This window comes from Pseudoliparis swirei, chromosome 16, assembly GCF_029220125.1.
Source record: "Pseudoliparis swirei isolate HS2019 ecotype Mariana Trench chromosome 16, NWPU_hadal_v1, whole genome shotgun sequence".
NCBI classification, from domain to species: Eukaryota; Metazoa; Chordata; class Actinopteri; order Perciformes; family Liparidae; genus Pseudoliparis; species Pseudoliparis swirei.
This window is the reverse complement of record NC_079403.1, coordinates 22,222,075-22,235,588: the sequence shown is the minus strand read 5'-3', so window position 1 is coordinate 22,235,588 and position 13,514 is coordinate 22,222,075. Positions and strand designations below refer to the sequence as shown.

Sequence of the window (13,514 nt, the reverse complement as noted above, 5' to 3'; positions counted from 1 at the left end):
AGCCCCACATCAATGAAGAGATATTGTTCAAGAAAAGTCTTTCCTACTTTGATGTTTTGTGATTGTCACTTTATCCGAGTGGCAAACAGATGATATAAGTACTTGACTTATTTATTAGCCTAATACATTACAGTTTACCTGTCATGAACATTTGAATTGCAATTACATATTTAATTACTGTTCACGACAATGATTCACCTATTAAGGAGACATGAAAGCATTAGTCCATTAAATATAGTTATTCTCCACAACAGAGTCAATCAATTTTGAACAGAGCCCATAGTGCAAGGTTATACAAACAATAGAAACAGTACAACTAATATAATAATGCATATGACAAATAGGATGTCATGATTAAAAAGAGAAAAGCGATATACATGACAAAACACAACCCATTTATCTTATTTCCTCTTATAAACGACCCGTTTCTTTCCGTCTCATCAGAGGCAGACACCTGGACCATGGTCTGCTCTCTGTACAGACAAAATACTTTAGCAGGGCAATAAACGTGCTTCCCTGGTAGCCCATAGAACCCGGTGTGAATGTGAGTTTGGATCCTGGGTCAGTCCCACAGAAGCGACACCTTGGGATGCAGTCGAACACAAAGTCTCCCTCCTTTCGTCACAGGTCCAGTCGGAATGATTCACCTATTAAGGAGACATGTAAACATGAGTTCATGATATATATATATATATATATTGGCGTTGAATATATTTTCAAGATGAGTGCAACCTGTGAAAAACTAAACAAAACAAGTTCAAATATTTGTCAGTTTTACACAAACTTTCTTTTCAAAACAATAACGTGCAAAACAATATTAGTGCAGATATGTGAGAGCCATCAAGGTGTATCAGTATTAGTTCCAATTCACTCAGATTCCCAAAGGAAGCAATATTCTCCTGACCCTTATCTCAGCTTCAGTGAAACCTGCTATGGTCTGAGGAAGCCGCTGTTCTCGGCCGGGAAGATGAACATTTAATTCATTCAGCTTTCCAAATATGTCACTGAGATGAGCCAAATGCATCAACAATGACTCATCAAAACCATATCTCGGTGAAATTAGACTTTTAATACACAAATACATCTTTTCATACAGCAGCAGCCCACAGGTTTGACTCGTTTACCTTGCACTGACTTTGTTGTTGCCAGGAAGCAGCCGGCCAATACCTGCATCTGGTGGAGCAGACCAGAAGCTCCCGTTGGTTTTGATTGAGAAAACACACACAGGGTCCACATATTTACTGAGCTCCTGGACCCAGAGGGACCCCGATCTGCAGCACCGGGTTCCCTTGAGCGACTCATTAGCGACTTCAAAGAGCACGCTGATTCCAGATCAGCGCTACTTCTGTGCATTAAAAATAGATAAATAACCGGAATATGCGGGTTTTTTTCTTCTCTTCTCGTCCATCAGTAGAAACACACGGCCACATTTCAAAGTTACGACGGTCACAACGAATTCTTTTGTTTGTCGTGGAATGAAACGAAATAAAAAAAAGATGATATGTTCAATATACACTAGGTTGCTTTGTGATCATGTCAGAATACAGGCAGAAGCGTTTTCTTTGGGACAACTTCCAGTCACGGTGACACTTCACACATGGGGAGGATCAAACCGCATGAAAAGGGTCATTCCCATCAGACAGAAAGTTACGAGTAAAAAGGCAATCCAACGCCGACCACGAGACAGACGGGAACACACACACGGCGACTGTTCACTCATCACTCCGGGCAATAAGATCATTTGTGTATCGCTTAGATGTGACTATCAAAGGTAGGACACAAAACACTATTTACGGTACACGCGAAGCGAGACTAGAAGTAATCCAAATATAGAGTATCTAAAACTTTTTGAAATGCACATCACAGAAACCGATGAAACAACAGGAAGGGACGAGCGGTCACGCGGTGGTAGAGGTGTGTGCATACGATGGTTTGATATGCGCCGGTGCATGCATGGGTGTACTGGAATGTCTGTGTAGCTACAATATATATATATATATATATATATATCCATGGATGTATATATTGTACAATGGAGAGGCAGTGTGGTGCAGAAATCTTGCTGAGGGGGGCGGAGCCGGGTGGGGGTGGGGCTATATTAACAGCAGGGTCCAGTCCGGGAATGCTTTCATGCTTTGGCGGGGCTGTATGGGGGAGGAGCCTGCTTGGGAGGGACGCTGACGCTGTCGTCGTACAGAGGCAGCAGCACCTGAGGACGAAGGGCGGAGAAGAGGAGGAGAAACAGATTTAGGCTTCTGTTCACATGGCTTGTGGTTATCTGGATCGTGGTCCATGCATACGACTCATTATTCATAATTTGTCATATTCATTGAATGTGTTGTAACTCAAATGTGAATATTTGCTGGTCGTCTGTGACGGTGGCGATGTTTTGGACTGTTATGAACAAAACCAGAGATTTAGATACGGGCTGTAAGTCAATAAGGAAAAAAACTAAAAACAAACGATGAAGAATTAAAATCGTGAGTAGCAGAAATACCATCACTTCCTGCTCCTCTCTTTCTCAGGTAGGAAGCGTGGAGGCTCACCTCAGGGGTGACTCAACCTTCTGGTTTTGCTGTTGACACCAAGGCTGACAGGAATGTCAGCTCTCTCTCAGTGGTTCACTCCACTTCATGTACAAAAATTTCAGTCCAGACAGACTCGTCAGTCTTTCCTTTGGCGAACAATACACACCTTTAAAGTATGACAGGCATGAGGTAATCAATACCCTTTGAACGCCTCCCCAAGGGACTCGACCCTCCGACATGAATCAATGCCCCCTTGAACTACAGTGGCTATAGTATAATTTAAGCAAACGACTCTTGACCTAATCATAGATACGAAGCTTTAGCACCACATCATGTGTATTTACGTAGAGAGCTTATCCATCAAAAAGTCAGCTGGAGGCAGAGCTTCCAGTCATTTAACTCGTGGAGTTTAGCGTTAGCTTACATTAACAATGATACATCTGCCACCATTCTCACAGTCAACGCGTTAGCTTACGTTAGCTAGCTAGTCGTCGCTTCATTGGTTAGAAATGTGAACAACCTCAGAAAGAACTAAAGTGGTTCTGTGAGGCCCTTCCTGAACAATTATTGCTCCTTTATTGCAAAAATAAAGCACCTGACTGGGTGAGAGAGACTGTTCATGAATCCGGTTCACACGGATCCCATTCGTGGACCTTGGACCTGACGGCTGTATTGCTGATCCATAATGCCTGTGGTCTATGGGCTGCTCCAATTGAATATATCAGGGTCTAATTGAAAAACCATATACCTGCAGAGGCGAGTTAGATGTTAGGATAATAAAGAAGCTGCTGTATTTTCTCTTGGGACTCTGAACCCTAAAAGGTCCTGAAGCGCTCATGCTGGGAAACGCTTCTCCCGACGGTCAAAACAGGTCATGAGTGTTTCTACGGTCTACTTTACCTCCTTCTCCTCTTTGTCAGAGTGAAAGTAAGGATAATAGGTGTGTGGGCAGCGGCCGAGCAACTGGACACCCAGACAGGGCTGACTTAGTCTACTACCACTGTGTCTCCGCCACCATTAAAATGGCTTTGCCGGCTTGGGGCCCGATCCGACGCGAGTCCAAGAAAAACTACCTTCTATAACAGCCCGACACTCGCCGACGTGATGACTTTACAGCTGTCAGAAATCGTTGTTTGGATCAAGGGAAACATATCGAGATCAGATATCGTTTCATGGTGGATCTCTGGATGACAGTATAGACCGACAGGGTCATCGACTATGAATTTGTTTGCATATTGCACACATGCACACAGCGGATGGATTGTTTTTCTACATTTCCTCACTGCGTGGCTGACTTTTAAAGACATTAAAGACATCTGTTTATTTGACAGTTGACCTAAGTATTTGTTCAGCTGTACGGTGCACGCGAGGAATGTCTGTAGCACCACCTGTCCGTCGTACGCACCATCTCATTCGGGAGCATTCACACGGGTGGTCTGACAGAGGAACGGTTGATAGAACATTTGTATTCGTTTCCTGTTATTTGGGTGGAGGTAGAGGGGGCTTACCGTGGTGTCGTTGGTTGTGACGTAGAGCAGGATCTCGGAAGCCCCCCGGCCGCTCACGTATCTGTAGCAGTTCCACACACAAGCCAGCAGGTAGGCCTGACGTCCACAGGAAGAGAACACAACCGCGGATAAGAAGCTTGAACTGCATCACGTGAACACCTAGCTGGCAAAAAATCTAAAATACTTAACAAAAACTGTGATAACTCCGGTAAAAAAATCATGCGTTTAAAAAACAAAAGGTGTCCAATACAATAGATACAAAATCAATGCCAGTGGTTTCAACTGTGAGCATGTTTACATGCTTTTAGCTCACAGTACAGTTTTGGGGGAATCTGAACTTTTCAATTCAGATTTGGACCACTTGCATATGTGGTCCCTCAGGACCCGAAGTCCATAGCCTTGGTGTTTACTGTAAGATAAAAGTCCTGGAACCAACATGAGAACCATGGTCGAGAAGTATTGTAGTCAGGGTTCTTACACATTTTGACCAATGGATTTCCATGACTTTTCCAAGACTTTAAACCAAATTTGCATGAACAAAATGAAATCTCGGTATTAACATGAAAAATGTAGAAAATGTTGCTTATTAAGAGCGTAAATTTCCATGACTTTTCCAAAACTTTGATCATTTACGTTTTTTCCAGGACTTTTCCAGACCTGGAAATGACCATTTTAAAATTCCATGACTTTTCCAGGTTTTCCATGACCGTACGAACCCTGTGTAGTAGTATTGTAGTTTCAGTAAACCGGCCTCTTCGCGGTCTTATGTAAAATAATGAGGTCATCTTATTCCCAGAGAAGCTGTGGTGGAAGTGTAACAGTCCTGTGTCCTATATATTCTGCACACAGATAAGCTGTAAAAAAGAGACTCTCAGTAACAGAGAAACAAGAACAGTCTCAGTATATCACTTCAGACGAGTCAAAACAAGTTCCTGTTGTTCTCTGGCATCCAGGAATCATCTGGCTCTCGGCGGGGACCTTGCTACTGCGACTCCCTGGCCGAACACATCGCCATCTGCTGAATCCATCCGCTGGCGTCGGCCGAAGCCAGACCGGGCTCTCTAACGTCGACACAGCAATCCAATAAAGAAGCCGCTTCAATGCTCCGAATGCCAGGTTTGAACCGCCTCCGTGGGAATCGGAGGACATCCATTTGCAACAACGGAGACCACTCCGTCAAGCTCCCATTCCACCGAGCAATCGGTCCGATGACGACGCCCAAAGCAAATGAGTCCATCGATCAGAACAGAGTCTGGGGGTCGCTAATGGGGAACGTTTAACGTATCCATTCTCAAAATGACTCAATCTATGACATTCTAAAACCACCTGCTATTAACATAAGCCTTTTGTTTTATAATCCCAGACTTGGCATTGGTTAATACAAATGTTTTTGGCGCTAAGCAGAGCTGCATCGTAACCACAACAACTCATCTGACGGCTCTACTGGATCGTCTGTAGCTACACAACAAGCCTGATAGTACATAGCCATGCTAACAGCTCTGTGACTGGACCAGACGGCAAACTCCGGATCTGCAGAGTGAAGACGATGCAGAACTGCATTAAAGCTGCATTATCACTCGTGTCCACCAGGGGGCGGCTCCTCTGGTTGTATAGAAGTCTATGCTTCATGTGTTAAAACTGCATTCTCTCTACTACTTGACTCTAGTTTTCAAAATAATTACTTATAAAAACATTTTTTAGGGTTATAAGTGCGATTGAGAGATATGTATATGGAAGATGTATGTGTACATAAATATATATATATTTTTCTTCTTTATTATTTTTCTTTATTTTATATTAATTATCTGATTTATTTGAAAATAATTGAGGATAGGAATATATAAGCATTTTTGCTTCTACCTATACCTTTTCAGTCTTTCTGTTTTGTATATTATATATTATAATAATAATATTGTATTGCAATCATTGACTAAATAAAACACACAATCTTTTCTGTTCTAATAAACTTCTAACACGTGCTGCTAATGCAAGTCTGACGCCGTTACCTTGAAGCCGAGAATAGAGCCGATGAAGAGGAGCATGATGAGGACCAAGCACACGTTACTGAGAGCTGCGATCTCCTCTTTGTAGGGGAAGTTATCCGGCTGCACGGCAGACAGAAAACAACAGACGGTTCATTAGCGGTTCAAAGGAGCACCAGAGGGAGGCGAGGCTTCTGACCTCCTCTGTTTTTCAGAGGGAAACACTCGAGGTTCCTCACCAGCTGCTGCAGGTAGTCCTGCACTGTGTTTGGGTAAACCACGATGCTCACGGCAACCAGGGTGTTGAGAGCAAAGTCAAATATTTGGTAGCAGAAAAACGGGACGATCCAGGCGGCGCGCAGCTGAAACAGAGATATACGTCTTTTTGTTTTGCAGGTATAGTTATCGGGATGTTTTCACCAACACTGTGGGCTGTAAATCAGAGCTTGGACCGGGTCCCATACGGAGAATAAATCAAAGGGTAGGGGATGCTATTTGGATTAGTTCTATGCTCAAAGACTTCAAAAATAGATGCTACATCTAGCTTTGAAGTCTTTGGAAATAGAACTAATCCGAGTAGCATGTAGCAGCCGGGCAACATTCATATCCACGATATCCAACTATACCTTAAAAACAGATTCACACTTCAGTTGCACTTGAATGGCATTTATAGTATTACTGAGTGTATTACTTATAGTATTACTCATAGTATTACTTATAGTATTACTTATGGTATTACTTATAGTATTACTCATTGTATTACTTATAGTATTACGTATGGTATTACTTATGGTATTACTCATTGTATTACTTATGGTATTACTTATGGTATTACTCATTGTGTTACTTATGGTATTACTCATTGTATTACTTATAGTATTACTTATAGTATTACTCATTGTATTACTTATGGTATTACTCATTGTGTTACTTATGGTATTACTCATGGTATTACTTATAGTATTACTTATAGTATTAATTATCGTATTACTCATTGTATTACTTTTGGTATTACTCAGTTTTACTTATAGTATTACTTATGGTATTACCTATAGTTTAACTTATGCTATGTTTGTAGTTTGTCTTTCTTGAGGAAATGTTAATTCCTTTATTCTTGTTGTTCTGAGTTTGTACTCATGGTTGATGAACTTATTGTAAGTCATTTTGTATAAAAGCGTCTGATAAATGACGTGTGATGTAATGTAAATATCTTTTTTTAGACGGTTTGAAAACCGTTAATGTTCTGTAAATGAACACTTGAGGATCCTCTGATCCGACACTCCGTGTTGGTTCCGATCAGCAGCGTAACCTCAAGGTTATCGTTAGTTTACCTTGTATGCGCCGTATGTTGCCATGCCGCATATCAGAATCATCAGCAGAGAGATGGCCGAGGCGATGCACATGTCTGGGGCAGAGAGAGAGAGAGAGAGAGAGGAGGGGTTACAGGTCAGTGTGAGGTCACTCTGCCTCAGAAACGCAGTTTGGATTTTCAAAAAAATATAATGTGTCCAGCCCGACACAGATTCCAAGCTGCGCTCCATGTCGACCTGACCTAACATCAAAATAACAGAACTAATCATCGGGTTACGTAAAGGACGGCGCCGAGAAAACTAAACCGAGCTCGGAACACGTGGCGCTACCGGGGGCACATTCCTCCGGCCTGTGAGCCGTTATAGAAGGCCATGTCGATCCGTTATGAACCGACCATGACTGCTGTGTAGCCCTGAGTCACATCTGCTCATCAAAGTGGACACAGAGGCACATTATTATTATTTATCCCAGTCTAATTTAGCGTGTGTCATAAGCGCAGAAGGAATCAGACATCGGGAAAATTCTTAACCCTTGTGTTGCCTTCGGGTCATTTTGACCCGAATCAATATTACACCCTCCTGCCGCCTTCGGGTTAATTTGACCCCATTCAATGTTTAATGTCGGTGTTCTTTCGGTAGTCAACAAACAAACATAAAGTGCCTCACACTTAAACTTGGAAAACAATATTAATTCTAATAATTTTCTGGAGGTTTTAATTGCTGGCGTCAAATTGAACCCAAAGGGTAAAATATGTTAGTAAATATAAAGGTAACAGGAGGGTGAAACATTGAATCGGGTCAAAATGACCCAAAGGCGGGGGGAGGGTGTAATATTTAATCGGGTCAAAATGACCCGAAGGCAACACAAGGGTTAAATCAATTATCTGCAATGTCTAAGAATAAAGTCAGTCAAAAAGCTGAGATTATTACTATTAGATTTTTTTTTCCAATACTTCAATATTCATAGCACGTAGAGCCTTTTTTACAACATTGTTTACACCTGTAGCAACTAGGAACCAATATATATATATATATATATATATATATATATATATACCAATATACATATATTTATATAAAATATATATACCAATATAAATATAAATATAAATATATATTTCATTGATTCCATTTATGGCAACATTACTGTGTTATACTGCACAATATTTCTAGACCATGGTTGTGTTGGTTCCAGGACTTTTATCTCACAGTGAACACCAAGGCCACGGACTTGGGGGTCCTGAGGGACCACATATGCAAGTGGTCCAAATCTGAATTGAAAAGTTCAGATTCCCACAAATCAACAAATCAATTCCCTCTGTTAACGCAGAACGACACACTATTCATTTGGAAAAAATTTTTTTTATTAGAGTGAAATCCAACATGCTGTCCCTTCGGTGTCCAACATCAACAACGAGACAAGAGGACCATGACGACACGGAAGGAGCCGAGTCTTCTTCAGGACCCGATTGGCTGCTGTCTGGCTTTGATGCTGTATTCAAAAATATATTTGATTCTACAGATCATTGGTACAAGGGGATTTTGAAAGTTCTCCCTCTGGAAAAGTTGACCCACACTCTCCATGACAATGTCAAGAGATTTGTCAAAATATGGAAACCGCTCTTAGACATGGTGGACCCCTCCGGGTTGGACTTTGCATTGCCAGATTAAAAACACTGGTACTGATGCTGACTTGATTTGATGATGTAACCTTAAAGATGTACTTTTGTCAGACTGGTGATGCGTTATTTGCTGTGGATTTTCCAATATTTTTTTGGACTGTTTTTTGTTTTTTTTACCCTTTTTTTTCTCCTTTCCCTTTGTCTTGTATCCTTTAAAGTCATGTCTTGTTAATTTGTAAAATCAAAATAAATATATAAAATAAAAGAAAAAATGTTTGAGCCAATGTCCCAACATGAAGGTTGGCTCAATATAACGTTCCAAAAATGTGTTGATCATCCGATTTACTAATCAGCGGTATTAGCAGGATATTTCCATCCCGTGTGGAGCGGCGGAGGGGTCAAAATTCAGAGAAAAAATAAATAAAAACTACAGCTACAAGCTTATTGATTATTCAACAACCCTGAAACACCTGAGCCGTATCACAGTGTTCTTGTGTTCTCAGACAGGCCGATTGGGTTCCTTCAGCACCACAGGAAACCCTAAACCCCTCGGAACCGGGACACTGCAGTCGTTCCCGATCAGAGGCCCACAGGGGTACACACACCCTGCAGAGGCTTTCTCACAGAAAGCAAACAAAGCTGTTTTTCTCCATGAAAAACAAACTGTTGAGATATTATTAGAACGCAGAGAAAATAACAACTGCGCAGCCGATAGTGGTATTGTGAAACATACAAAGTACCCGCCCCCCTCCCAGGGTTACTTACTGGCGTCATCCATGACATCCAGGTCATTAGCCAGCTCAGCACTGGTCAGGTGGTACTGCTCTGGATCGCTGAGCGCCGTGAGCAGGATGAGTAACACCACGGCATTGATGAGCTTAGGGAGAAAGAGGACATATGGGTAAAATAGAAGCGACAACATGGACGTAAATATTTAAGAGCCTCTGGAAAACCCAAATACTGACAATAAGACCGGTGGCCTGCAGGAACAGCTCTAAGTCCAGCCTCATACAGAAAGAAGCCTTTGTGTTGGTCTGGTGGCGTAGCTCATTATGCAGATGACTCATACGTCTCCCATTGATCAGGTGAATGTAATGGAACATTCCGGCTGGTCAATGGGCCAGACACAAAAGCCGCTACCTGAAGGGAATGCTGATTTATTCATAGGGAGGATATTTCCACATGTGGTGTTTGGGTTAGGTAACCCTCTCTCCTGCACAGGCATCACCGAGAGACGGCTACATGCTCATGTTTAGATCGGGTCAAATCATTTCTGAGAAATAACAAGACGATGAGTTATTTCTAAAAGGCAAAAAATAAATAATCGTGAGTATAATCATGTATAAAATAAGAGGCTAATGCAATTTCATATACACATATCCCTCTTTTATATACCTGGCACTTCAAGTCAAGCACAATTATACAGATTCAAGATTTGGTTAAAAAAAGAATAAACAAGCATAACAATAATGTAACCCTTCCCTGTGAGTGTGGACGCGTGCTGGATAATGGGGGGAAAGCCCGCACAGTAATGTGATGGTGCCTCCAGGGACCAGCCGAGAGGCGGCGCTCACCATGTACCAGACGCCCAGGATGATGGTCCCTGTGCGGACATGGCAGCACAGGCAGCAGCTGGTGGAGAACCAGCGGTCCCACGGGAAGATCATCATCATCTTATCCGCTCACAACCGCGCGAGCGTTTCGACGACGACGAGGGAAGAAAGAAAGCGCGCGCAGCTGTCCAGGGAACGTCCGCCGAGCGTCGGTCCTTGTTAACGGGCGAAGGGGGATCCGACTGGCGGTCACCTATCACCGCGAGAGAGCTCAACGGAACGGAGCGGCATCGAGCTGCGGGCAGGGAAGCATGCGACTTCCGGTTTCAAAATAAAATTAATTAAAAATAATTGTTTTTGTTGACGTGATTCAGTTATGGTGAAAATGAAAAGGCATAGCCACATTCTCCATTCTATTATGTAAATTCATGTGTGTGTGTGTGTGTGTAATATATACATATATATTTATATATGTGCTGTTTGTGTGTTTATTGCCTGTTTATACACATATTTCTCTAATTATTTAAGAGTTTATATATATAAATATATATATATTTGTTTACAAAATAAAACATATATATATATATATACACACATATATACACATACGCTTGTATTCTTAAACTACATCAAACACCAGAGAAGAGACATGAGAAACTAGCCTCCCGGCTATAATCTGGCATATTTACATGTACATTGTACTGTCTATCAATATGCACTGTCCCTTATTCTCTAAATAAATAATAAATAAAATATACATGCACATATATTATACACACATATATATATACACACATATATATATATACATGTATATATATATTTATGTGTGTATATATACACACACACATATATATATATATATATATATAGTATACACGCACATATATTCACACATATACACTACCGTTCAAAAGTTTGGGGTCATCCAGACAATTTCGTGTCTTCCATGAAAACTCACTTTTATTTATCAAATAAATTGAAAATTGAAAAGAAAATATAGTGAAGACATTGACAAGGTTAGAAATAATGATAAATATTTGAAGTATTAATTTTGTTCTTCAAACTTCAAGCTCAAAGGAAGGCCAGTTGTATAGCTTATATCACCAGCATAACTGTTTTCAGCTGTGCCAACATAAGTGCACAAGGGTTTTCTAATCAGACATTAGTCTTCTAAGGCGATTAGCAAACACAATGTACCATTAGAACACTGGAGTGATAGTTGATGGAAATGGGCCTCTATACACCTATGGAGATATTTCATTAGAAACCAGACGTTTCCACCTAGAATAGTCATTTACCACATTAACAATGTATCGTGTGTATTTTTGATTTATGTTATCTTTATTGAAAAAACAGTGCTTTTCTTTGAAAAATAAAGACATTTCTAAGTGACCCCAAACTTTTGAACGGTAGTGTATATACAGTATATACACACACATATATATATATATATCTATATATATCTATATAAATATATATGTATATATTGTGGTGGATAAAACGTTTTGAATTGTGTGCTGCCACATCATGTCGAGTAAAGTGTGTTAATACTTGGTCATAGTTTTATAGTAGACTTGAATTACAACTGCACAGACGAACTAGAGGGCACACACATCTCTCTCCCTGAAGATTAGTGACAAGAATGCCAGATGTAGATAGACACAGCGACCTTGTGTTGTTCCAGTATTAACCGGTAGAAAGGAGACGGTAGACTAGAGCAAGGGCCGGGATGTTTAGACAAAATAACGATAAAAGAGTGACGAGGGGGGAGACGTCAGCAAGAACCGCCACATTCCTTAAAGTAACCGTCTTGAACTGGTCTCGGGGTTAAACCGAGTGTCGAGAAATATGTAATGAGGGAGTGGACGGAGGCGGCACATGCATTGGGTGTGATGGTATAAATAATATGTCAATATGTTTGTTCGGCAGTTGGGAAAGACAGATGTGGAAGGAGGTTGTTGTCTTTAATACCGGACACAATTTACAAATACATCTACGTGAATTGAACTCTGTTAAACTTTGTGTCCAGTTGGTGTTTGATTACTGAGGTCCAGAGGGTGAGTATCCTGTGGCGTCTCACCAGCAGTCAGATGGGAGAGAGATACAAGTTTATATGCATCAGGTTAAGAGATTATTGTTGATATTAATCTGAATTATTGAAGGAACTGTTATGTCCAGGTTCCTGCAAAGCTCAGAATAACAGCACGTAGCAGCTGGAATATGGGTCAGATAAGAAATATTACCATCTCAACTTTAGCTACACACCGAACAGAAATCAACATTCAGACTTGCTATCAGCATTTTCATACGAGAAGAGGCGCGACCGACGGACAGTCAGCCCCCACCCCGGGGGCAGGAGTGAACTCTCCTCACCGACGAGGCCTAATACGAGGTCACGGGGTGTGATATGTACCTGTGACGAGATCTGTGTTTGAAAAGGGTTGGACCTTACTTGGGGGAGGGGGGAGAGTCGTTTTGGGGTTTCAACATGTGTTGTTGGAGAGGACTCCTGCTGTGATTGCAATCGCATGCAAGCTTGTATTTTACGTGTGATCAGAGATTAAAAGTCTCCCGAAAAGAGGCGAGAACGAGAGAAGGAGAGAAGGTCGTTGGCTGAATTTTTCCTTCACCAGGCATCAAATTTGGATACACGCAAACATGAGTCAGAATCTATTGTTGAAGCAAGAAATCCAGCCACAACACTGGATACACATTCCATTACTAGTTACTTTAAATTAGATATTGAACAATGTGTTATCGCCAATATTGCATCACATTTAGTTGAAACTCTGACCCATGTGGAGGAACATTTTGGAGACGCTGATGACGTCTTTTATTCATTTTTATCTGCAAAAAGAAGGTTTTCTGTATTCATAAATGTTCATCACTTTAAGCTATATGGTCTGTATGAAATAGGCTATATATATATATATATATATATATATATATATATATATATATATATATTATTATGAAACAAGTGTTTTTGTGCATGCACTAGTGGGCTA

At 41.0% G+C, this 13,514-nt stretch overlaps 1 protein-coding gene across 1 annotated transcript; it reads right to left on the bottom strand.

The window, feature by feature from the left end:
* Window positions 1-1,048: 1,048 nt before the first annotated feature.
* Window positions 1,049-10,826, bottom strand: laptm4b (lysosomal protein transmembrane 4 beta). Its single transcript, XM_056434140.1, has 7 exons — window positions 10,525-10,826; window positions 9,716-9,827; window positions 7,350-7,423; window positions 6,258-6,380; window positions 6,043-6,141; window positions 4,037-4,132; window positions 1,049-2,209 (listed from the first exon to the last, which is right to left on the bottom strand). The coding sequence occupies exons 1-7, from the start codon at window positions 10,621-10,623 to the stop codon at window positions 2,129-2,131; spliced, it is 684 nt and encodes a 227-aa protein (XP_056290115.1). The 5' UTR covers window positions 10,624-10,826; the 3' UTR covers window positions 1,049-2,128.
* Between the last annotated feature and the right edge of the window lie 2,688 nt (window positions 10,827-13,514).

Excerpts from the sequence above, each read along its gene's own strand:
- laptm4b (XM_056434140.1), bottom strand. The coding sequence starts at position 10,623 with ATGATGATGATCTTCCCGTGGGACCGCTGGTTCTCCACCAGCTGCTGC. Across the intron at positions 7,424-9,715 it reads GGATGTCATGGATGACGCCA|ACATGTGCATCGCCTCGGCC; the intron begins GTAAGTAACCCT and ends TCTCTGCCCCAG. Across the intron at positions 2,210-4,036 it reads TCACAACCAACGACACCACG|GTGCTGCTGCCTCTGTACGA; the intron begins GTAAGCCCCCTC and ends CTTCGTCCTCAG.